Genomic DNA, 26,580 nt, shown 5'->3' with positions numbered 1-26,580 from the left:
ACCTGTACATTTAATCATACTCATAAAAATGCTTTTATGAAGTAACCAGGCAAGCCATGGTATCTGGGCACCAACATTTTAGTAGTCTTACCCAAGATTCTGTAAGATATGGAGAATTTCATAAAGACATATGGTGCATATATACATATATATAAAGTATAAATATATATATGAACTTTTCTTACATCCTAGCCTAAAAGAGATGCTATTATAGATTTAACTGCATTAGAATTTTATTAATTTTACTTTATTGAAATATTTTATATATCTAAAAAAGCTCCATTTTCTTTCTTTTTTTTTTTTTTAGATCTATTTACTTTAAAGAGAGTGAGTGTGGCTGGGGTGTGGTTAGCTAGAGGGAGAGAGAATCCCAAGCAGACTGCACCAACTGTTGAGCCATACACAGGGCTCAATCTCATGATCCTGAGATCATGACCTGAGCCAAAACCAAGAGCTGATGCTTAACTGACTGCCCTACCCTTATTACCCTCAAAATAATTTTCTAATGATTACTATATGAACTAAAAAACAAAACCAAAACTGTAAGTTAAGAAAGTCTTGTATTTCACAGTTCATTAATTGTGTAGCACTATTAAAAAAGAAAAGTAAATAACTATTACTCCTGGTCTCAGAATGCAAAGTGATCTCTCACTGGAAAGCAATTATTATTATTTTTAAATATTTTATTTACTTATTTGACAGAGAAAGAGAGATCACAAGGAGGCTCCCTGCTGAGCAGATAGCCCAATGCGGGGCTTGATCCTAGCACCCTGAGATCATGACCTGAGCTGAAGGCAGAGGTTTAACCCACTGAGCCACCCAGGTGCCCCTGGAAAGCAATTTAAATAATAAGTTCTATATGTATCTTTCCTTGTGAGGAAGTTCTGTAACATTTCTTCTGCAAATCTGTATTTCCATACTCCCTAAAAGGCAACATGGAAAGAACATGTGAGAGTTGAGATACATGAATCTGAACCTATATTAACCTATTATGAGTTAATTACTCTGAGCTTTGCTTTACTCATCTGTAAAATGAGTATTTTAGAACTGTGCAGATGGAATGAAGTGATACAGAACGGCAAAGAATCAAGTATCCCTGACAGAGCACAACACATGATAACTCTAAAGACTTCTGAATGAGTACTGTCAACTTTCATAGTCTGTAATTTCAAATATTTCCAAAAGCATGTCCCATGGAACCATACAAGGCAAAAGAGAGTTCAGTATCCAAAAAATTTGATGGCGACTGGATTAAAGTTGAATAGGTTTCTTTAATAAAAGACTCTGCATAGCTTTACTGTATCAATGAACACTACAAAGGGGCTGGGTTTAAAGAATGCAAAACCCTTTTCCCACCTGGGACCTTATAGGACCAGTGTTAAGAAAACATAATCTGGGAAGCACTAAAACAAAACATTCATGGCAAGACAAGTTGCACAAGGAAAGAAGCTAATAAAGAAGCAAAGCTTAATATCTGAATCATTTCTAACTTATTACCTCCTCTTCCTCCTGTGCTTCTACTGCTGGTCCATTATGTGCCTCCTGAAAAAGGAGTTTCTTCATCTTTCGATACTGCAGATTGTCCAGCTCTCTTACTGCATCCTTTGTCCTTTGAATGAGATCTATTAACACTGTTTCAGGACGCTCACGAAGAACAAACATGTGCTGATAAGAACAGAAAGTAAAAGTCAGGTGGAAGCCTATTTATTTTTTCAATCAGTACAAATGTACCCCTTTCCCAGAGTGTACTTACTATCTTAAGTAATCATGATAGATAACACATATAATCTATAGCTATTTAATTCTATTAGAGTTTTGACTTCTTGTATTTACCAAACTCTCATCTCTGTACATACACTCTGGGCATGCATAACTACCCCTGTACATTTATGAAAATATGGTACCTTTGTTGACCAACTGAAAAAGCAACATTGAAATAATCAGAGTCTAATTAAACACTAATAATTAAGTCTAATTAGAGACCTAAATAAGGGCTAAATAAAGGTTTACATATTATTAGAACTGATTTCATAGAAAAGGTATGTTCACTTCTGGGTTGTATTAGGTTTTAACAGGAATGTATTTCTGGTGAATTATGTAACATAAACTTGGGTATTATAAGAAGTTCCTTTAGATGCTGGATAAATAATACTCTATAACTAGCAGTTGCTTAAAAGACATTATATTATTAGTGATTTTTACCACTAACATTTAATAAGCTTAACCTTATCTAATACAGAAAAATAGAACAATTCCACCATCAGAATAATCTGTTATATTTTGACTTATTTCTTTCCTTTTTTTTTTTTAAGATTTTATTTATTTATTTATTTGACAAAGAGACAGACCACAAGTAGGCAGAGAGGCAGGCAGTGAGAGAGAGGGAAGCAGGCTCCCTGCTGAGCAGAGAGCCCGATGTGGGACTCGATCCCAGGACCCTGGGATCATGACCTGAACCAAAGGCAGAGGTTTTAACCCACTGAGCCACCCCAGGCACCCCTTGACTTATTTCTTTACAGATATATTCTGTGTATAAATTTTGTTCTGTGGATACATAGCATACAGATTGCAGAAAGACACCTTTTGCCTTGAGTTCTGAGATGTACTTGAATTCTTATAATACTTTTATAATTTTTATATATATTTAGAATGTATATGAGATAAATTTATAATTTTTATAATTCTTATAATACTTTTACCTTTGTAATTCAAATTTCTTTAAAGAATTTTTTCTTTTGCCTTTTGGTATTTTAATTATTCAAAAAACTTTTTTTTTAAACTTGGCTCCTTTTTTTTCAAGTGGCCTCCATGCTGGACATGAATTCATGGGGCTTGAACTCATGACCCTGAGAGATCAAACCTGAGCTGAGATCAAGAGTTGGATGCTTAACCGACCAAGCCACCCAACATCCTTTTATTTAGCTTTCTGACTCCGCACTTGTACCTTCAACACTTTCACAACAATTTTCTGCTCCTCAATAAGGAAAGCACACTCGATCCTGTCATGAACACACTTAGCACACATGGAACCCTCACAGGCTCCACTGACGTCTTTTTTGTTTTAGATGATCTTATAAGAACTGGGGTGTCACAGCACAAACTACTCAAAGTCCACCTGGGAGCACAACACATGTGCATTTGGGTGTTTTTCCAACTTTCTTGGTATAAAGGTAAATGATTCTATTACCAGGGGTTCAGGACAACCTAGTTTTGTTAGCCACTGTATTGGCCTGACCATTCTGAATGCCTATGGATGCCATTCCCCCAAGAGGAAAAAGCTTCTCTACAGAATTTTAACAATATGATATTTTGTTCTACTATCATTGTCATAAGTATTATTTCAAATTCATAAACATAATGTCTATGGGTTACTTCATCAATTATTTATGCTAAGATCATTTAACCATTACTCTAATTCTGCACAGTTATTTCCAATTTTTAATTACTTTTTTTTTTTAAAGATTTTATTTATTTGAGAGAGAAAGAGAGCTAGAAGCGGACCTCCCACTGAGCAGGGAGCCTGATGCTGGACTTAATCCCAGGACCCTGGGATCATGACCTCAGGTGAGGGCAGATGCTTAATTGACTGAGCCACCCAGGCATCTCATAGATTTAAATTTTTTTCTACCAATTCTTCTTATGATAAACTGCAACAGAAATATAATTAGGCCACAGGGAAAGAAGTACTTGATAGATTATTCCTTATCATTTTCAATTTCCTGCTATAAACCAGGAAAATTAATACTATATGCAGACTTGGGATCTAATCACCAAATATCTGGCCCTGGTGGGTTGGGTTATTACCAAAACAGCTTCTTTTGCATATATAAGGCAAGTTTAAGAAGCCAGATTTTTTCTTTTTCCTGAGCCTTAGCTTGGTACATATGACCATTTATGATAATACTCAGTCTTCTTACCCCAAAATAATACATCTTAAATTTCTAAGTTTGATAGCTTTCTACATACAGATCTTGCTTATTTATCACTAATATAATTCCTAGCTATACTAAACATTTCATTGCTATCTATTGTGAGTACCTATCTATTCATGCTTTCATTTCTGAGACTATAAATGAGCTCACTACCTAGAATCCCACAAGTATTACTAAAATTTTACTGTTCTTCTATATACTGTGGTTGCAAATACTATTATACAGACACACACACACACACACACACACACACGATCTTTTCAATTTCTTTGTATCTTTAACTGATGTGTACTCGTGAAAATAAACTGAAACTCTCTGAAGTTCTAAAACATTCACGTAAAAGTAGTCTATTTGATTCTTATAGTGAAAAATCACCAATCTTCCTTCGGGGCACAAGGACAGAGAGTCAAATCCTACTTACTATTGCTTTATCTAGTTTTAAGTACTATATTAAGTTCAACAATACTATTACTGCTATTAATAAGATGGCCAAACTCCAAATGAAATAATAAATTTTGGAGAACAGAAAGCATATACCAAAGTATTTAAATTAAGCAGTCAAACCAAACTCTGTAAACAGAATTTACATGATTCTTAAAATATTTTCATTGCCAAGTTAGAAAAATATATTTCTAAAAAGGAAAGAGAAATATGATATCCATTTTTAAGTTTCTTTTGAAAGCTCTTTTCTCCCACAATATTTATATAAATATACATTTTTTCTTTCATATTATTTTAATATAGATGACTATCTAAAATATGGCAGACATAAAAATTAAATCCAAAGCTAAACTATGTTTTACTAACCTTAAAATATGATATTGTTTCACATGAATTAAAATGTGGAGTTATAACTCAGGAATATTCTTAGAACATATAAATAATCAGTTGGTACTATTTGGAATATTTATATATATTTATTATATATTTTATATATATTAAATATTTACATATTTATATATATCTATTCAGACATGGTAAAACACTTAATTAATTCTGAGAACACAAATCAAAAGACTCTGCATCTAAGAAAAGTTCCAAAAAAGAACAGTATATAAAATTAACATATCAGTAAAAATTAGTAGATCATACTTAATATTGATCCAAAATCAAATAAAATACATCCTTTAAAATAATTTCTTATAGGTAGATAACAGACTTAGTAAAACTAACCTTTAAAAGTTCCTCTGATGTAGGGCGATCTTGAGGGATTTTCTGGAGGCAAGAATCTACAAAGTTGCGAAAATAATCAGACCTATTGTAAAGGAAAGTATCAAGTGAACATATTGCTATTTCCTTTTAAAACAAATCCACAAGAAATACAGAGATTAGCATCCTGTGCAAGGATGACATAGAAATTCATGAAGCGTTCATTTTTGAGCACTGGGTGTTATATATAGGTGTTGAATCACTAAATTCTATACCTGAAACTAGTATTACACTGTATATTAACTAAATGGAATTTAAATAAAAACGTAATTTTAAAAATCCACAAATCTAGACATCTGCCTATTAGTAGGAGGGGAAGCAAATACAATATACTATAGATTTTATATAAGTCTATGAAAAGCTATCTAAACCAACCAATGAATCTTTATCATTTTCCAAGATGAATTCACACAGATGATTTAAAAATCTGCTCCCATAATTTAAGAAACAAACAAGCAAAGGTTAAGAAAAAAAAGAGAGAGAGAAAGGGAGAGAGAGAGAGAGAGGGAGAGAGGTAAACCAAGGAACAAACCCTTAACTACAGAGTATAAACTGATGGTTAAAAGAAGGGAGGTGCATGGGGCAATGGGGGAAATAGGAGATGGAGACTAAGGAGTGTATTTGTCATGATGAGCACAGGGTGATGTATGGAAGTGGATGGAATCACTGTATGGTAAACCTGAAACTAATATTACACTGTATGTTAACTAACTGGGATTTAAATTAAAAACTTAAAAAAATTCTACTCTCACTTATTTTAAATACCATAACTTGTTCTATATTGAGGCAAAATTAGGGAAGTCAATTTTTTCTTCTTTGCATTCAAATTGAAGATAACATTCCTTTCAATTTTCTTTTCCATTCTGTAAGCCATCTCCCTTTCTTGTCTGCCCTGTGGGTCATCTTCTATCTAGCATTTTCAGAACATCAATCTATTTACTCTGGAGGAAACAATTTTATACCTACTTATTTCCAAAAAATGGATAAGACTTGCATTAAATCCAGAAAATCAATTAGGATACTTTTTAAAAAACATCAGAAATCTGCAACATATTATTTTATACAGTGTTAATGATGAGAGTTCAGGGAGGAAGGCAGTAAGTAACAATTATTCCATCAATGTCTGTCTTTCATATTCACATAAGATTTAAGTTCTTTATACGTAAGAATTCTTTTTTGAATCCCCAAATATCAAACAGTGTAAAGAAAGTTTGTGTTCAATATATTTATTACTGATATGTACCATAATGCTAGACTGTGCCAAAGGATTCCTTCTAAGTATCTCTAAACACATAGCAAAGACCTACTAATGCACCTTAAGTATGCAATCATTAAAGAAATTAAGTTTCATTAACTTATACATCTATTTGTCAATTTAAAAATACTGAGTATGCTTGATATGCCTCTAGAATTTTTCAAATGTTAGACACACCTAAATACACTTAGGTACATACACTAAAATTTTCTATCACTGATAAAAACCCTAGTTTTCTAAAACTGTCAATCTGTTCTCCATAAACTTCTTTACATAAATTAATTTAATCAAATCAAGGAAGTACCAAGAGAAAGCTAACAGTATTCTGAATATAAACATCATAATAACAATTAGAACATCCCAAAGTTATGAATTACCTGATGATTCTGATAAAGCACTTTACGTATTGGTTTTTTTTTTTTAAGATTTTATTTATTTATTTGATAGAGATCACAAGTAGGCAGAGAGGCAGGCAGAGAGAAAGAGGGGGAAGCAGGCTCCCTGCTGAGCAGAGAGCCCGATGTGGGCTTGATTCCAGGACCCTGGGATCATGACCTTAGCCGAAGGCAGAGGCTTTAACCCACTGAGCCACCCAGGTGCCCCCATTTTACCTATGTTTTATACTTGATAAATTATATACCATTCCCCAATAAAGTATCAATGTTTAAATTATGCTATTATATATTTATTATATAATCAGGATTATGTGTTCCTAATGTTCAAAGAAAAAATAAATTATGAATTTTTATAAAAAGCAATACTTTCTGCTTCCATGTGGCATCATCTCTCTTTTATTTCTTTTTTTTTTTTTTAAAGATTTTATTTATTTATTTGACAGAGAGAGAGATATCACAAGTAGGCGGAGAGGCAGGCAGAGAGAGAGGAGGAAGCAAGCTCCCTGCTGAGCAGAGAGCCCAATGTAGGCCTCGATCCCAGGACCCTGAGACCAGGACCTGAGCTGAAGGCAGAGGCTTAACCCACTGAGCCACCCAGGCGCCCTCTCCTTTATTTCTAAACTGAATTACATATATCTTATGAAAAGCAGATGTTAAACAGAAGATAAATACAAGGGTAAGATAAACAAATTTAATATCTCTTCAAGTAATACACTTTACCTAATTGAAATAAAATCATTTTGATAACATTATAAAAAAGTATTTAATTTACACAATGTTGAGTAATATATGTCTCAGCAATACTCACCATTCATTAGACTGTAGTGTAGGGGATTCATTTTGGGCTATGTGATATAAGGCACTCATTGCATTCATATTAAATAAAGGAGGCTTCCTTTCCGCTGTAAAAGAAAGAAACATTCCTGTTAAAATATGTGCCTGTTATATAAAGGCATGCAAACATTGTTTAAAATATTTGTGGGGGGCAGTTAGACCTGGGTGGCTTGGTCGGTTAAGTGCCCAACTCTTGATTTCAACTCAGGTCATGATCTCAGAGTTGGGAGACCGAGCCTCGGTTGGGATCTGTGCTGGGTGTGGAGCCTGCAAAAGATTCATTTTCTCCCTCCCTCTTCCTCCCTTCCCTCTCTTACAAAAATTAAACTAATTTAAATTAAAAAAATTTTTAATGTCTCAAGTTTCACAAAAAAAATTGCATGTGGAGCTCAAAAAACTTTTTCAAGTGTGTCAATTTACACTAAGTTGCTGGCCTAATGCCCTACCATCCCTAAATACTTTTGTATTTCCTATAAATAAGAACTTTCCTCTAAAAAACCACAATTAAATCAGGCCATTAATACTGATACATGGCTATCATCTAATCCTCAACCCCATTCAAATTTCAATCAAATGTTCCAATGATGTCCTCTGTAGCAACAGCAAGCCTTGATCATTTCCATCAAGGAAAGTGTGCATCTTATCTAAATAAATTAACGTAAAATTGTTCATAATATTTCCCTATAATCCTTTTAATACCTGTAAAATGTGTAGTTATGTCACTTCCCATTCTTGATACTGGTCATTTGTATCTTCTTTTTCCCTGATCAAGCTGGCTAGAGGTTTATCAATTTTATTTTCTCAGAAAACTTTTTTTTTTTAAGATTTCTTTCTTTATTTTAGTGGGGGTAGGGGGGAGCTCCTGAGCACCAGGGAGGGGACAGGAACAGAGGTGTTGGGAGACAGAGAATCTCAAACCGACTACCCACTGATCACAGAGCCAGTGCTGGGTTTGATCTCAGGACTTTGAGTTCATAATCTGAGCTGAAATCAAAATTCCAATCTTAACCGACAGCCACCCAGACAGACCTCAGAAAACTAGGGATTTTTTTATTTGTTTCATTGGTTTTCTCTATTCTTTTGGTTTTTGATTCCCTTTTTTTTTTTTAAGTTTTTATTTATTTGAGAGAGAATTCATATGCAAGAGAATGGGAGAGGGATAGAGGGAGAAGCAGGCTTCCCACTGAGTAGGAAAACAAACACAGGGCCCTGGGATCATGACCTGAGCAGAAGGCAGATACTTAAAACGACTGAGCCACCCAGGCACCCCACCTGCTTTGATTTTTTAAAAATTCTCTTTGTTCTAGTTATTTTGGGTTGAATTTGCTCTTTTTCTTTTCGTTCTTTCCTTCTTTTTAAGTAAACTTCATGCCTGATGTGAGGCTTGAACCAATCACAACCCCAAGATCTAAAGTCACTTGCCCTACTAAATCAGCCAAATGCCTTTTGCTCCTCTTTTTCTGGTCTCTTAAGGTAACTGCTGAAGTCATTTTGAATTATACAAGACTCTTCAATGTCCCTCCAATTTGGGTTTGTCCTATGATTATATTTGGGTTACATAGCATCACAGAAGTGTTCTATTTTTCTCATTGTATTCTATGAGATGGTGCATGATTTTGAATGCTTCCATTATTGATGGTGTTCGCATTATATCAATTAAAGCTGTGTCTGTCAGACTTCTTCATGGTAAGTTTCTTTGTTTCCTTTTGTAATTAGTATCTTTTTTGAGAAGATACTTTTTTTTTTAAATTGTATTTACTTATTTGACAGAGAGAGATCACAAGTAGAGTCAGGCAGAGAGAGAGAGAGGGAAGCAGGCTCCCTGCTGAGCAGAGAACCTGATGTGGGCCTCGATCCGAGGACCCTGAGATCATGACCTGAGCCAAAGGCAGCGGCTTAACCCACTGAGCCACCCAGGCGCCCTGAGAAGATACTTTGAATCTATATAAACATCCTGTTTTTTTCATAAAACTTTAATTTTCCTATTACACAGACTTGCAGATTTCTATTTTATTATCTGCTACTATCCTTTATTTTGATGTTCAAAATGCCTCATGTTTGAGCAATGAGAACACTTTATTGGCTTCTTTTTGACATGGCCCTATCATTTCTTAATCACTTCCTTGCTTTTTGGCACACTAAGATTTTCCAGGCTTATCTTGTATTTCCACACTCCAGATCAAGGTTTCCACCAATTTTCCAAGGAGCTGTGGCAACAGGTGTGCTCACTGCTACTAAGGTATCACTGTTCTTCTATCTTTTCAGTGGACAAAGTTAGGAAACACATACACATAAAAATTTATATACATACATGCACATTCAACATGTTTATGAAACAATGGGGTTCTAGCTTTATCTTTTTCCATTATTTGTCACACTTTTCTAACAAAGAGGAATCTTGCTCTTATCACACTTAATTAGTATTTTCTTATTTGATAAAATCTCCCTGTATGTAACCAGTCTCCCATCTTTGCTACCACATCGTCTTTTAAAAAAAAAAAAAAAAAAAAAGATTTTATTTATTTGACAGAGAGCAGAAGTAGGCAGAGAGGCAGGCAGAGAGAGAGTGGGGGAAGCAGGCTCCCCGCTGAGCAGAGAGCCCGATGTGGGGCTCGATCCCAGGATCCTGAGATCATGACCTGAGCCGAAGGCAGAGGTTTAAACCACTGAGCCACCCAGGCGCCCTACCACATTCTCTCTTAAGCAGATGTCTCCCTTTCCTCGCTCAAGTTTGTTGCAGTTTTTCCTTGCTCAAGTTTTCAAGTCCCATTCCAAGTTACTCTATAGTGTGAACAATTCTTTATCCATTCAGTTTCTAAAACCAACCAAAACTGGGTCACCTCTCTGCAATGTGGCTCTTCTGATCAGTCTTTATGAGAGCAGCTCTCTTCCTTTTGATTAGGAACACTGTATCAGGCTACCCCGAAACACAGATGTCCTCCTTAGACTCTGAATCTATATGACAGGAAGTTTCCCCTACTGTCACCTCTTCACCCGACTTGGGCTCTGACACTCTATGCTGAGCCACCTCCATGGCTCATGAGAGGGTCATTCTCCCTAACTCAAACGTTGCTCAAAGGTCAGTTGACTATATTGTTGAATTCGGTTTGCTAATATTTTGTTGAGGGTTTTCTGGATCAATGTTGTTCAAGGATATTGGCCTGTAATTTTCTTTTTAGTGTCCTTCTCTTTTTCCAAAGGGACCTTTTGGTATCAGGGTAACGATCTTTTGGTATCAGGGTAATGCTGGCCTCATAAAGTGAGTTTTGAAGTGTTCCTACCTCTTGTATTTTTTTGGAAGAGTTTGAGAAGGGTTACTATTAATTCTTCTTTATGTGTTAGAATTCACCAGTGAAATGACCTGGTTCTGAACTTGTTTGTTGGAATGTTTTTGATTACTAATTTGATCTTCTTACTAGTAATCAGTCTGTTCAGATTTTCTATTTCTTCATGATCCAGTCTTGGTAGGTTGTATGTTTCTAGGAATTTATCCATTTCTCCTAGGGTTGTCTGATTTGTTGACATCTAACTATTCATAGTAGTCTCTCGTGATAATTTGTATTTCTGTGTTCTCAGTTTTTTTTTTTTAAAGATTTTTTCTTTATTTATCTGACAGAGATCACAAGTAGGCAGAGAGGCAGGCAGAGAGAGAGGAGGAAGCAGGCTCCCTGCAGAGCAGAGCGCCCGATGTGGGGCTCGATCCCAGGACCCTGGGATCATGACCCGAGCCAAAGGCAGAGGCTTAACCTACTGAGCCACCCAGGTGCCCCTGTGTTCTCAGTTTTAACATCTCTTTCATTTCTGAATTCATTTGAGTCCTCTTGTCATGGTAAATCTAGACAAGGTTTTCTGTTTTGTTTATCTTTTCAAAAAACCAGCTCTTAGGGGTGCCCAGGTGGCTCAGTGGGTTAAAGCCTCTGCCTTCAGCTCAGGTCATGATCCCAGAGTCCTGGGATAGAGCCCCACATTGGGCTCTCTGCTCAGCAGGGAGCCTGCTTCCTCTTCTCTCTCTCTGCCTGCCTCTCTGCCTACTTGTGATCTCTGTCCAATAAATAAAACCTTAAAAAGAAAAACAAACCAGCTCTTAGTTTTGTTGATCTTTTCTACTGGCTTTTTAGTATCTCATTTATTTCTACTCTGGTATTTGCTATTTCCTTCCTTTTATTAACTTTAGCCTTAGTTTGTTCTTTTTCTAGTTCCTTGAAGTATGAAATTATATTATTTGAGATATTTCTTAATGTAAGCATTTATTTCAAAGAACTGCCCTCTTAGAACCACTTTTGCTGCCTCTCATACATTTTAGTATGTTGTATTTCCATTTTCATTTATCCCAGGTATCTTTATTTCTCTTTTGATTTCTTCTTTGACCCACTGGTTGTTACAGTAGGATGTTGTTTAATCCCCATATATTTGTGGATTTTCCAGTTTTATTCTTATAAATTTTTTTTAAGATTTTATTTATTTATTTTACAGAGAGAGATCACAAGTAGGCAAAGAGGTAGGCAGAGAGAGAGGAAGGGAAGCAAAGCTCCTTGCCGAGCAGAGAGCTGGATGCGGGCCTCGATCCCAGGACTCTCGGATCACGACCTGAGCCGAAGGCAGAGGCTTTAACCCACTGAGACACCCAGGCGCCCCCTTATAATTGGTTTTAAGTTTCATACCACTTTGTTGGAAAAGTTGCTTAATATGATTCCAATCTTCTTAAATTTATTAAGACTTATTTTGTGGTCTAACATTTGATCTATTTTGGAAAATGCTCAATGTATACTTCAGAAAAATATGCATTGTGTTGCTTTTGGATGAAAGGTTCTGTATATATTATGTCTGGTAAGTCCATCTGTTTCAACGTATTAAGGCCAATGTTTCCATGTTGATTTTTTTGTCTAGATGATCTATCCATCGATAAAAGTGGGGTTTTACAGTTCTCTACTCTTACTGTATTGCTGTCTATTTCTCCCTTTAGGTGTGTCAAAACCACCTTACATATTTAGGTGCTCCTGTCTTAGGTGCATAAATATTTACAAATCTTCTATCTTGCTGCTGGACTGACCTCTCTACCATTATGTTATGCCCTTCCTTGTCTCTTACCAAGGTTGTTTTATATATTCTTAAAATTTTATTTAAGAAAGATTTATTTATATATTTGAGAGTACATGAGAACAAGGTGGGGGAAGGGGGGGCAGAGGAAGAGGGGGTGGGAGAGAGAACTTAAGCAGACTTTGGTGGGGAGCATGAAGCCTGATGGGGGCTTGATCTCACAATCCTGGGATCACAACCGGAGATAAAGAGTCAAAGGCTTAACCAACTGTACCATCCAGGTGCTCCTTTACTTTTTTTTGTTTGTTTTTACTAGGCTCCACGCCCAACATGGGGCTTGAATTAAGAGATTAAGAGTCACATGCTCTACCAACTAAGCCAGGCAGGTGTCCATACAGTCTTTGTTTTAAAGGCTATTTTGTCTAATGTAAATATAGCTACTGCACCTTCTTTCAGTTTCTATTTACATAGAATATCTTTATAATCCCCCTTCGCTTTTAGTCCTTTTAGTCTGTGTATGTGCTTAACATCTGAAATTAGTCTTTCACAGGCATTACATAGATGGGTCTTATCCAGCCAACCTATGACTGGAGAACTTAGTCCACTGACAATTAATTATTATTATTATTTAAAGACTTTATTTATTTATTTGACAGAGATCACAAGTAGGCAGAGAGGCAGGCAGAGAGAGAGGAGGAAGCAGGCTCACCACTGAGCAGAGAGCCTGATGCAGGGCTCGATCCCAGGACCCTGGGATCATGACCAGAGCCGAAGGCAGAGGCTTTACCCCACTGAGCCACCCAGGCGCCCCTACAATTAATTATTGACAGTATGTACTTATTGCCATTTTGCTAATTGTTTGTAATTCCTTTGTTCCTTTCCTCTTCTCTTAATCTCTTTTGTGAATTGATAATTTTTTGTATTAGTATGCTTAGATTCTTTTCTTTTGTGTATCTACTATAGGTTTTTGCTTTGTGGTTACGATGAGGCTTATATAAAACAACTTATATTTAGAGTAGTCTACTTTAAGTTGGTAACAACTTCGTATGAACACATTCTAAAGTTCTACATTTTTACTCTCCAAACTCCATGTTTTACGTTTCCAATGCCACAACCGACATCTTTTTATCATGCATATTCACTAAATTACTGTAGTTATTGTTATTTTGATTTATTTTCTTTTTGCTTTTTTCCCCTGAAATTTTATGTCCTCAACATACACTTTATAATCAGGAAAAAAGTGGTAAATTTTACTTTTATAGACACAATTGTACATTCAGGCACAAAGCCTGAAAAACAACAAGTTAGGGAACTTTTTCATAAGATTAATTGTAAACAAATATATAAACTCACCCATGAAAAATCCTATACTTTAAGATTTCTTGGTCATAAGACATGACCAAGTTATTTCAATTTTTATAACAAAGTATGAAAGTATTTCTTAATAACTATACATACCAAAACCAAGGTCAGTACAACTGACTTACATCTGTTCTCCTACCTGCACTAAGAACACACTTTGCTTTAAAACTCATTATCCTTAACTATTTAATTAATTTATTTTTAAAGATTTTATTTATCCTTAACTATTTTGGAAGTTGAAAAGTATATAACAGATATATTTCTGAAGACTGCAAGTCTAATTTGCATTGAAAATCACACCCCTTGATCTATATTGTCTAACAGGGTAGTCACTAGCCACATGTAACTATTCAAATCTAAATTTATTTTAAACAGTATAAGACTCAATATTCACTTACTCAACTGCAACAGCCACATTTCAAGTGCTCAAAAGCCATGCGGATACAGAACACTTCAGTCACTGCAGAAAATTTTATTGGCCTGTGCTACTTACTGTAGGCCTTTCCTCTAATTCCAGAAGCAGGCTTAAAATGTAGTTCCTAACTTAGCACTTCATAATTCAAAAACATTTGTAAGTAAAATTTAAAAAAGTGATTATGAAAGATTATAAAAGAAGATGCCAAAAGTATGACTAAAACTCTAAGAATTTCTTTGAATGTCTCACTCATTTAAAATGATCTAAAGGCCGTTTCATTTTCTGATACTGCTTTAAGTATAAATACTCTCATTGTGAACAAAGTCTACTTTATTAGCTACAATAAAGAGAAACGAGAGGGGTTCCTGGGTGTTTGAATTTGGTGAAGCCTCTGACTCTTGGTTTTTGCTCAGGTTGTGCTTTTAGGGTCATGAAATCAATTCCCAAGTTAGGCTCCAGCTCAGCCGCCCCTCTACCCCTCCTTCTCAGGTTCTCTCTTCCTCTCTCTCTTAAATAAATAAGTAAATCTTAGAAAAGAGAGAGAAGCTATAAAGTCTGGAAAAATAAGCCCTTCCACAGAAACTGGAGTTTTCTTTCTGAGCAGTACAACTGGTTAATGAATACTTTTTTAAAAAAAAATATTTTATTTATTTGTTTGACAGAGGTCACACAAGTAGGCAGAGAGGCAGAGAGAGAGAGAAGGAAGCACGCTCCCCACCGAGCAGAGAGCCCGATGTGGGGCTCGATCCCAGGACCCTGAGATCACGACCTGAGCCATAAGGCAGAGGCTTTAACCCACTGAACCACCCAGGTGCCCCTAATGAATACTTTTCTAATCAAATAAATATTAATATAGATTAATAATATCTAACAACACCATTAAGGTGATTTCACTATCACCAAAGGGTACATGTATGTATCAACCAGCGCAAGTATGTAAAAATACCCCATGGCCAGAGTGTATTAAGCAGCTTCTCTACATTTACACCCAGGTTTCTCAAGAAATTAATGAGGATCTACCTGCAGGAACAACTGAGGTTAAAAGAATTGAGGTTAAAACACTTTAAAATAGAAAAAAAATTCTGCAAACCTCAAAGAGAGACTAAGAGATCAGAAGAGAACGACATGATGGTATCTCTAAATCTGTCTGCTGATGCTGTCATACTTTAAAATAAATTAAATAAATAATATAGAGCTTAAAGGGAATGGTTAATGTAGAAATTATAATAAAAGCAAACATACCTAAAGATTATATAATTTTGGGAAAATATGAAGACTGTAAGATAGAAAAGCATAGTTTATAATGGAAATTATAATTTTCATCTACTATATAAGGATAAGATTTTGATTTCTATTTTACCTCAATTTCCCTATTTACAAAACAGATTAACTCAATTTGAAAATAATTTAACCAAATTACACATGAATTTTACTTTTTCAAAAGATTTTATTTATTTACTTGAGAGAGAGAGAGAGAGAGTATGTGCCTGCACAAACAGGAGGCAGTGCAGAGGGAGGACAACCAGACTCTGTACAGAGCTTGGAGCCCAAGGCAGAGTTCAATCCCACAACCTCAAGATCATGACCTGAATCGAAATCAAGAGTTGGATGTTCAAACAACTGAGCCACCCAGGGACCCCTCACATGGATTCTCTTTTTAATGTGTTATTTTTGATTTGTGGTCACTCCTAGAATGGTTCAATTAAATATTCTCAATATTTCCCACTTTTAAATAAAATTTAATGGAATTTTTTTTTAAAGATTTTATTCCTAAGTAAGTAATCTCTACACCCATCATGGGGCTCAAACTTAAGAGTTGCATGCTCTACAGACTAAGCCAGCCAGGTGCCCCTGGAATATTTTTATAAGAAGAAAAAAAGGAAAGATTATAGGATGGAAAGGGATAAACTTGGAGAATCAAGAAGATGGACATCATCTTCAATTACAGTGACAATTCAATTATCGACCTGGCTCACTTACACTGAGAATGCTAGTAAAGTTATGATGGTCCACTGACTTAAGCATAGTTCCCTTTATGGGCAACAGAATAAAATGTGTGCATAAAATCAAATTGTTACAGTATGTCAAGAAGCTTGACACCTAATTCTAATACCTAATTCAAAGTAATAAGCATCCTAGGTAGAGGTAAGTAATTCGTCTATGCTGTAGAGACTATCTACAGATAGTAAATCTTGTAATTACAGACTTATTTAGATGTTTAACAAAGTCATTAAATATTAGACATAAATACTTAATACCACAGTGGAAAATTATTTTAGACCTAATTTAACACAGCAAATACACCTCACCTAATATATATAAAAATTACCAGATAACCAAAGTGAAAACTTTAATAGATTTATTGCTCCCTTTACTAACAGACATAAAAAATAAAAAGCTATGCTTTGGTACAGAAAATGAGGTACAACACTGATCATAACTTACTACACAGTAATAAAGAACAATGCTTACCTAGTTCAATACACGTTATTCCAAGAGACCATACATCTACTTTGCCATCATACTGTCCTTCATCCATGGCTAAAATTACCTCTGGGGCCATCCTAAAACATAAAATGTCATTTAAAGTAAAAAAAAAAAAAAAAAAAGTACTATTCTTTAAAAATGCAATGACCATCTACATAGAGAACACCTGTGTGAATTCTAGACATCGTGTTTAGATAAGAATTTTTATAATGAGAAATAAATGCCCTACAGGTCATTAGGGAAATATTTACCACTGCATATATACTGTGAGACTCATTCTCGCCATCTGTCATTATCATTAAGCAGCATCCTAAAGAAAAGATGCCCCAGAGCAGGGTTGCATATTCTAATATTATATAACCCTTAGCCCTTAGGCTAGTGATTTTTTTTTCAATTCAGTGGATTTTATTTTTGTTGTTGTTATTTTTTTATAGTTTTTTTTTTTTTTTGTAGTGGTTGTTTTTTAAGAGATAAAGAGTAGGGAAGGGGCAGATGGGGAGAGAGAGAATCCTAAGCAGACTCCAGACCCAGAGTGGAGCCCAACTTGAGGCTCGATCTCAGAACTCTGAGATCATGACCTGAACCAAAATCAAAAGTCAGACTCTTAACTGAATGAAGCACCTAGGCACTCCCCTCAGGCCAGTGATTCTTAAATATTTTGGTCTCAGGATGTTACTATGAAAGTCTGATTTATGCTTGAAAGATGGAATTTTTATCATTGGCACTGAATGCTATCAAATCATTTTCCCTGCAAGCTCACTTCATTTATTTTAGAAAATATCTGCCACAATAACCAACACTTAATAACCATAGTTTGTCACTCTTCCTTTTAAATAGGAATAGTGTTCCATGATAAAAGTGGCTAGGGCAGCTCACAACAAAGACAATAACACAATTATCAACCTTACAGGTGTCTTGGTTATAAAATGGAACATTAATTCATGTCTCTAATTAGAGTCTAACATTTTTGATGGTATTTGACTTGTATCTGTTGTTAAACATAGAAAGACACTTAGAACAATTGTCGATACTTAGGTAGGGCAGTCACCATATACCAGAGTGTGAGTGTGTTTAAGCTTAGGTGTAATGACATCTAAATATGTACCTAGTTCCTACGTTCCAAGTACATTATATAAAAATTAATGAATATGTAAATAAAGTAAATTTTCAATTGTCAATACCAGAGTATTTCCAAGATGTTGGTTTTTTTTTTTTCTTTTTAATAGAGGGAGGAAGGGAGGGAGATGGGGAGGGAGGGACAGAGGGAGAAGGAGAAAGAGAAAGCAGGCTCCATGCTAGGCAATGGAGCCTGACATGGCGCTAGATCCCGTGACCCTAAGATCATGACTGAGCGGAAATAAAATAAAAAAACTTAAGACACTTAACCAATGAAGCCACCCAGGTGGCCCGCAAGATTCTTTCAGATGAAGTAAGTTTGGGAAATTACTAATTAAGGCAGAGTAAAACAAGTAATTTTATTTTTATTGCAGAACTTTTCAGGACCTTTATCTAATATTCACCATTAATTTATAAATAGGAGAACCATTAAGCAAATATTAAGAAATATTTGCTCACAGAATCCTTTTAATAGAAGGGAAAGGGAGTCTACCTAAAGTAGGACATAAGAAATTTTTGGTCATCTAGAGCAATGGAAGAGCAGAAATTCTTCAAGTTTTTAAATTTGTTTGCCTCTAATGAATTTATGAAAATTATTTATCCCCTTGTACATTTCTGAGTTATCTAAATTTTATAAACTTAATAGCCATAAAGGATATAATGCATAGCATATGCTTTTATGCTTTATATGTGATTTTAAAATATTTAAAACACAGAGCTGCAGAGTTAGCTCATTTGATTTATTAAAGAACAACACACTGTTGTATAAGCCAATTAGCAATGCCAGTCTTCACTGTCATATTAATCAGTCAAATCAGAATCACTTTCTGTTGGAAAAAGACTGACTTCATTTTCTATGCAAGCAATATGTTAATGTGTCCCCATGACAACCATCTCAGTTACGAATTACACACTAGAAAAAAAGAAGGGGAGAAAGATAATTGAGGAGAGAAAAAAAGCAAGGAGTAAAAGGGAATGGAGATGACTGAAAAGGCACAAGGCCTTGCCAAGAGTTTGTGTTCTGACTCTTCAAAATTTGTTACTATAGATTCTCAAATTATTCTTCTGGTGTTGCTTTGAGGCTTTTATATCCCACACCACTGCAGCACTGTAATATTCAGGATGGTAAGGAGTACTATTTTTTATAAAGTAGGAGAGGGAGATTTGAAAGGTAGGTGGGAAAGAAGATATAGTGGACCTAAGACATCATTCTCTTCATATGGAAGAACATATGGAAGTTTAAGTGCTGGACAATTATTCCCTTCAAACTTGCTGACATTAATACAAAAATTATTTATGGATAAAACAGAGGATGTCTAGAATTTGCTTAACAATAATGGCGGAGGCAGGGAGGAGACAAAAATGAGTACATACAGTAGGAATGGCCATGAGATATTGTTCCTGGGCTGGGTGACTGATATGCAAGGTTTCATTACACTTTTGTCTACTTTTATGTGTATTTGAAATTCTCCATAATAAAAAATAAAACCAGAAAACTCCAAATCAGCCATCAGTCTTCTGGTACTCTTAGTCTGAAGGTACCAATATATGGTAAATAAAAATATAAAGAAAACACACAAATTTCCACTTAGCATTTCTGTATTCTCCTCACTTGGATTTTCATTGAATTTTTTTACTTCCATACCCAAAATATGATGCAGGTTATAATACAGAAGAAAATGTCAAGGGGACAAATGAATAAAACAGGAGATGTAAGGACAGCACTCCAAATCTCTATCTGAAACTAACTATGCTTAAAGTTAAAATGTCCACAATACCATTATATTACAAGAAAAAGATAGACATCTGAAAAAGTATAATCACACATTTCCTATTTCAATCATGAGGATCAACAGCAAATAGGATTATTCTTACCAATATGGCGTTCCCACAAAAGAATTGGCAGGAGATGCCATGGAAGCTGATCCAAAGTCAGCAAGTTTCACCTGGCCTGGTTCTGTCAGAAGGATATTTCCTGCTTTGATATCTCTGGGTTTAAGGAACACAGAAAATTATTTCTCTTTTGTTCATTAGACTGTGTTGAAAATGATAAAAATCAAATAAAAAGTTTTACAATAGGGAAGGAAAAATCAAAGTAATTAAGTCCTAGGATAATTTCTAAATTAGGATAATGAGATTTAAGATCCAAAAGCAAAAAATAGAGAAGTGATATAAATATACAGAGATAATTTTCTTCTCTAAAAGACAAAATAGCAGCAAAGACAAAAGACAGAAAATCAAGTAATTAGAGCATAGTCTATACTTGAGTTCCTGTTTATTGATACAAATAATGGTTTTAAAAATAGAGTTTAATTAGCTGACGAGTCCTTCATAATTTTAAGATTTCTGAGCGTACCATGTAAAGTTTAAAAAGATCTAATACCCCAAATTTATTTTTTTTGAAGGTTATTCTTATCATTTCCAAACCTTACCACAGTTCTCCTAACTAAACAAGAAATAAAACTGAAACACATGGATAATGTAGTATCTAACAGGTTTTACTTTTTAATTTACTTTCAAGCTTACTTTTTAAAATTAGCAAACATATTATCCATGCAAAGTAAGAATATTATGGATATTTATATAATAGGATGGTATGTGCAATTGGTACCGTAACATACATTTAACCTTTCCAAAAAACAAACAAACAAACAAACAAAAAACCCAAAACCAAAATACCAACCAAAAAAACCCCAACCAAATTTCCAAGCACTTGTCAATTCTAACTAGAGTATTGTAATAGATATAATATTAAATAAATCTTTTTCCTTCCATTTGCTTTTTAAAGGAGAAGAGGTATTCTGAGGCTGATAAGACCTTAGGTTCTAATTCCAACTCTTCCATTCACTTATTTGTTAGCATGTAGACTTCTCTTGGACCTTACTATCCTCGTCTTAAAAAAAATGGTAAGCCATTTAGCTCACAATGACTCTACTATCTAGTTTAATATATATTGCCTGGTTCACAAGCTAGTTTCCTTTTAAAATAGTCAAAACCTGTATCAATGCTAAAAATGCATTTACTCTTTACTCTTAACGTTACTATCTATTATTAGGGATCATCAAGGATTAATACTCAAAAGTACAGAGTGTTAAGTCCATGTCATGGGATCAATGGAACAAAACTGGCTTATCAATTACCAGAAACGCAAAAGACCAAAGTTTAGTTCTAGTCTAGTCTGGCTTTGTAAACTTCAGAAAAATTAGTCATAAACTGGGGCATTGCTTTATCTGTAACATGAAAAAAGTAAGACTACATAATTCCTAATGTCTTTTCCATATACCAAATTAAATATTCTTTTTTTTTTTTTAAAGATTTTATTTATTTATTTGACAGAGAGAAATCACAAGTAGATGGAGAGGCAGGCAGAGAGAGATAGAGAGAGAGAGGGAAGCAGGCTCCCTGCCGAGCAGAGAGCCCGATGCGGGACTCGATCCCAGGACCCTGAGATCATGACCTGAGCTGAAGGCAGCAGCTTAACCCACTGAGCCACCCAGGCGCCCCCAAATTAAATATTCTACAATTAAATTCCTACCACAAATCTATAAAGTGCAGAAATGTCAGAAAGCCCAGCACCACATGTAGACAAAGATAAAACTGATCCTAAAAGGAAAATTAAAATTTAATTTTGAATTAAATCTTTTATCATTATAGAAAAAAAAAAACCAAACAACTGATCCTAAAAGGAGATCAAATGTACTGGCTTGTTTGCAGGACAACCTAAAAACTGAGTTTATAAGATTCTGAAATTTTTTATTTGGCTATAACCAACAAAACTTTTAGTGTTAATAAGTTCTATGGTTGATAAACCCAGTAAGTCATTTGCTGTTAATACATAATTATCAAAGCACTTACCTATGGATCATGGTATGAGAATGTAAGTAGGCTAATCCCTGGAGAGCACCATGTGTAATTGCTGCTATTTCCACTTCTTGTAATGGCTTTTTGTGAACTTAAAATAAGAATTTATGGGAAAATAATTACTATACAGAGTATTTTTGTTTTAAAAAATAAACATCTAATATTTCAGGCAATTTTGAAAAACTAACATTTAGTGAGAAGATTTGCTCCCCAAAACAATATAACAAGGCCACTGAAATTTGTAAATGGAATTACAGTTGTGCCTAATTGTTAAAGTATATAGCTCACAGCGTATTTCCCTCTAAGCTAACATTCAACAATTAGTTGATTATAAAAACAAAAATAACAAAAGACAAGTTTTCCCTTTATTCTCACATATCTTCATTTTGAACAGAAGCTATAGGTTAAGCTAAACGACAAAGAATGAAGAAAAATGCTTGGTAAGTTATAAGAAAATTCACCTATTTTATGCTACTATAGGACAGTGCATACCATGATGAGAATCTAGAAAAGGTGAAGGTTTCTACTCTTTCTGGTAAGTTTTTACATTATTTAAGATAAGAATTCTCATTATATTTTTGCTAATACTTTTTTTTCCTGAATAATTAAAGGAAACCTACCTTCCAGTAAATCTGAAGCAGATCCTAAACAATATTCCATTACCAGCTACATGGGAAGAAAAATTGTAAAAGCACTAAATTAGTAAAAAGATTCTATTTGAGATAAAATAAATTCACCAAAGAGATTAAGAAGACAACCTTAAGTAAAATAAAGCTAGTCATTATTTACCTTAAAAAATAAGCATTTATGTATTTAGTAATTTCTTAAATGATAAAGTCAATAATACATTAATCTTTTATGCCAATACACAATCACTTGTAGAAGATGTATACTTCATCTATAATTACTAACTAAAACTATAAAGGAATATAGTTACATTGTTCTAAATATTAGGAAATGGAAAACTGTCCTCTGCATCTATATGTACAAAGGTTAGGTTACAGTTTAAATGCTTCCTTGAAGCAAATACAGAGGACCTCCTGTGTGCTAGATATTTTATACATATTAACTAATTTTTTTTTAAAGATTTTATTTATTTATTTGACAGAGATTACAAGTAGGCAGAGAGGTAGGCAGAGAGAGAGGAGGAAGCAGGCTCTCTGCCAAGCAGAGAGCCCGATGTGGGGCTTGATCCCAGGACCCCGAGATCACGACCCGAGCTGAAAACAGAGGCTTTAACCCACTGAGCCACCCAGGTGCCCCCGTATTAACTAATTTAATCCTCACAACCACCTTATAAAGTAGGCCCTATTATTATCTATTTCTGTTAAAAAAAAAAAAAAAGAGTAAATTTTCTTTTAAGATTTTATTTATTTATTTGAGAGAGAGAGAGAGACAGAGCAACAGAAAGCACAAATGGGGAGGAGAGAGGGAAGCAGGTTCCCTGCTGAACAGGGAGTCTGATGTAGAGCTCAATCCCGGGACCCTGAGATCATGACCTGAGTTGAAGGTAGACACTTAACTGCTGAGCCATCCAGGCACCCTGAAAACTTACTCTTTAAAGATACAGTTATTATGCCTATACCACTGCTGGAATACTACCTTGTCACTTTAATGGGAAAAAGAGAAAATTAATCTCCACTTGTTGTAATAAAGTGTCTCAGTTTTCTACCTTTAGTATTATTCAGCCAAAGAATTATAATCAGTACATATTTCACCAAAATTCACCAAATCTGTGTGGTTAAATAGATTACAACATATTTATGTCAAAAAGATATGCTAACTTTTACCCTCGAATAATAGGATTACTGTACAATGCTTGATAACCATATGAAAAATGATGATACTAAAAAATGTCAGAGAACATTTTACCACGCACATAAAGGTCAGCCAAATCTCTGCAGTAAACTTGTACAAGTTCTATTATCTTTTACTGCCAAGGAGTTCTAAGAAAAGCTTCTCTTCCTTGCTCAGTATGAAACTAACATTTCAAGGTGTTTTGCATGGCTTTACACAACCATTTTGAGATATTCTTGAATTAATTCATTCTAAACCAATAGCAACAAAATTATAGCAAGGAGAGGGCAAACACCTACCCATGCTGTGTGCTCACGTAAATAGCAGCCTTTGTATTCTATACTGTTGGGATGTTTTATTCTTTGTAGAAACTTGACTTCTTTAATAATATCCTGCCATTTCTGTGGGGGGGAGAGGAATAAAGAAAAGAATTATGAACAGTTGCTTTTCCTTAGAAAGTTATGTAAGAAAAAAGTAATTACTAGCTTAAGCAGGGTTAATGAGAGCATACAACTTTGCTTTATTTTAATACTTAAATAGCAAACTAATAAATTTAAAAGTAATTTCATTTATATAGTTTAAACTCAATTCATAATTTATAAAGTTATTTTATTCAAGGCAGAAACACTTTAGTTTGATAAAATTTATCATCAATGAGTCTCATTAAAATTTTACCACCACACACCAAGCATGTTGATGAAAACTATATACTACAGTGATTTTTCTTCATTAGTTCAACTTCCCCCTTTTTGTTTTTTTTTTTCTATTTTACTTATTGTAAGTAAAGTAAACTTATTGTAAGTACTTACTTATTGAAGGGGTGAGAGAGAGAGCAAGAGCAGGGGAAGGAGAAGCAGACCCCTCTCTTAGCAGGGAGCCTGACATGGGGCTCAATCCCAGGACTCTGGGATCATGAATTGAGCCAAAGGCGGATTGGTTAACTGACTGAGCCACCCAAGCAACACCCCCACTTTTTTTTTTTTTTTTAAGATTTTACTCAAAATGCCATTTGCGACGACGTGGATGGAACTAGAGCGTATCATGCTTAGCGAAATAAGTCAAGCGGAGAAAGACAACTATCATATGATCTCCCTGATATGAGGAAGTGGTGATGCAACATGGGGGCTTAAGTGGGTAGAAGAAGAATCAAGGAAACAAGATGGAATTGGGAGGGAGACAAACCATAAGCGACTCTTAATCTCACAAAACAAACTGAGGGTTGCTGGGGGGAGGGGTTTTGGGAGAAGGGGGTGGGATTATGGACATTGGGGAGGGTATGTGCTTGGGTGAGTGCTGTGAAGTGTGTAAACCTGGTGAATCACAGACCTGTACCCCTGGGGATAAAAATATATGTTTATAAAAAATAAAAAATTAAAAAAAAAAAAAGATTTTACTCAAAATGGCTGGAAGACCTAAATGTGAGACAGGAATCCATCAAAATTCTGGAAGAAAACACAGGCACAGCAACCTCTTTGACCTTGGCTACAGTAACTTCTGGCTAGACACATCTCCAAAAGCAAGAGAAACAAAGGTAAAAACGAACTATTAGGACTTATCAAGATTTTTGCACACCAAAGCAAACAGTGGACAAAACCAAAAGACAACCTATAGAATGGGAGAAGATATTTGCAAATGTCTTATCAGATAACGGGTTAGTATCAAAAATCTATAAAGAACTTACCAAACTCAATACCCAAAGAACAAATAATCCAATCAAGAAATGGGCAGAGGACACGAACAGACATTTCTCCAAAGACATACAAATGGCCAACAGACGCATGAAAAAATATTCAACATCACTTGGTATCAGGGAAATACAAATCAAATGCAAATACAATACAAATACAAATACAAATCAAAACCACAATGTGGTATTGCATTGTGGATCTCTAAAATTAACATGTTAACATTAAAGTCAGGATCTCTAAAATTAACATCAGGAAATGACAGCTATTGGCAAAAATGCAGAGAAAGGGGAACCCTCCTACACTGTTGATGGGAATGGAAGCTGGAAAACAGTATGGAGGTTCCTCAAAAAGTTAAAAATAGAGCTACCCGACATCCCAGCAACTGCACTACTGGGTATTTACCCCAAAAGATACAAGTGTAGTGATCTGAAGGGGCACCTGCACACCAATGTTTATGGAAGCAGTGTTCACAATAGCCAAATTATGGAATGGACCCAGATGTCCATCAGATGAATGGATAAAGAAGATGTGGTGTGTAAACACACACACAGAAACACACACACACACACACACACACACAGAGGACTATTATGCAACCATCAAAAAAATGAAATTTTGGGGCACCTGGGTGGCTCAGTGGGTTAAAGCCTCTGCCTTCAGCTCAGGTCATGATCCCAGGGTCCTGGGATCCAGCCCTGCACTGGGTTCTCTGCTCAGCAGGGAGCCTGCCTCCCTTCCTCTCTCTCTCTGCCTACTTGTGATCTCTCTCTGACAAATAAATAAATAAAGTCTTTTAAAAAAAAACGAAATCTTGCCATTCACAATGACGTGGATAGAACTAGAGGATTCTATGTTAAGTGAAATAAGTCAATCAGAATCAGAGAAATACAATTATCATATGATCTCACTGATACGTGGAATTTAAGAAACAAAACAGAGGATCATAGGGGAAGAGAAGAAAAAATAAACCAAGACGAAACCAGAGAGACAAACTTTAAGAGACTCTTAATCACAGGAAACAAACTAAGGGTGCTGGAGGGGATGGGGTAGAGGGATGGGATAACTGGGTGATGGATATTAAGGAGGGCCATGTGATATAATGAGCACTGGGTATTATATAAGACTGCTGAACCTGTACCTCTGAAACCAATACTACATTACATTAATTAAATGAATTTAAATAAAAGAAATA

The 26,580-nt window shown here is 35.1% G+C and overlaps 1 protein-coding gene across 2 annotated transcripts in view; it reads right to left on the bottom strand.

The window, feature by feature from the left end:
• TAOK1 (TAO kinase 1) overlaps positions 1-26,580 on the bottom strand; it is a 167,472-nt gene that overhangs the window by 46,590 nt on the left and 94,302 nt on the right. For both annotated transcript variants that reach the window (XM_059380827.1, XM_059380826.1), the window contains 8 exons: positions 24,000-24,101; positions 22,524-22,569; positions 21,898-21,994; positions 19,918-20,031; positions 16,912-17,003; positions 7,600-7,693; positions 5,106-5,187; positions 1,498-1,665 (listed from right to left, as the gene is read on the bottom strand). In XM_059380827.1, coding sequence (XP_059236810.1) covers positions 1,498-1,665; positions 5,106-5,187; positions 7,600-7,693; positions 16,912-17,003; positions 19,918-20,031; positions 21,898-21,994; positions 22,524-22,569; positions 24,000-24,101 — 795 coding nt within the window. The remainder of the gene's footprint in view (positions 1-1,497; positions 1,666-5,105; positions 5,188-7,599; positions 7,694-16,911; positions 17,004-19,917; positions 20,032-21,897; positions 21,995-22,523; positions 22,570-23,999; positions 24,102-26,580) is intronic.

This window comes from Mustela nigripes, chromosome 16 (genome assembly GCF_022355385.1).
Source record: "Mustela nigripes isolate SB6536 chromosome 16, MUSNIG.SB6536, whole genome shotgun sequence".
NCBI classification, from domain to species: Eukaryota; Metazoa; Chordata; class Mammalia; order Carnivora; family Mustelidae; genus Mustela; species Mustela nigripes.
The sequence above is the reverse complement of the archived record's forward strand: the minus strand, read 5'-3'. Positions and strand labels throughout refer to the sequence as shown.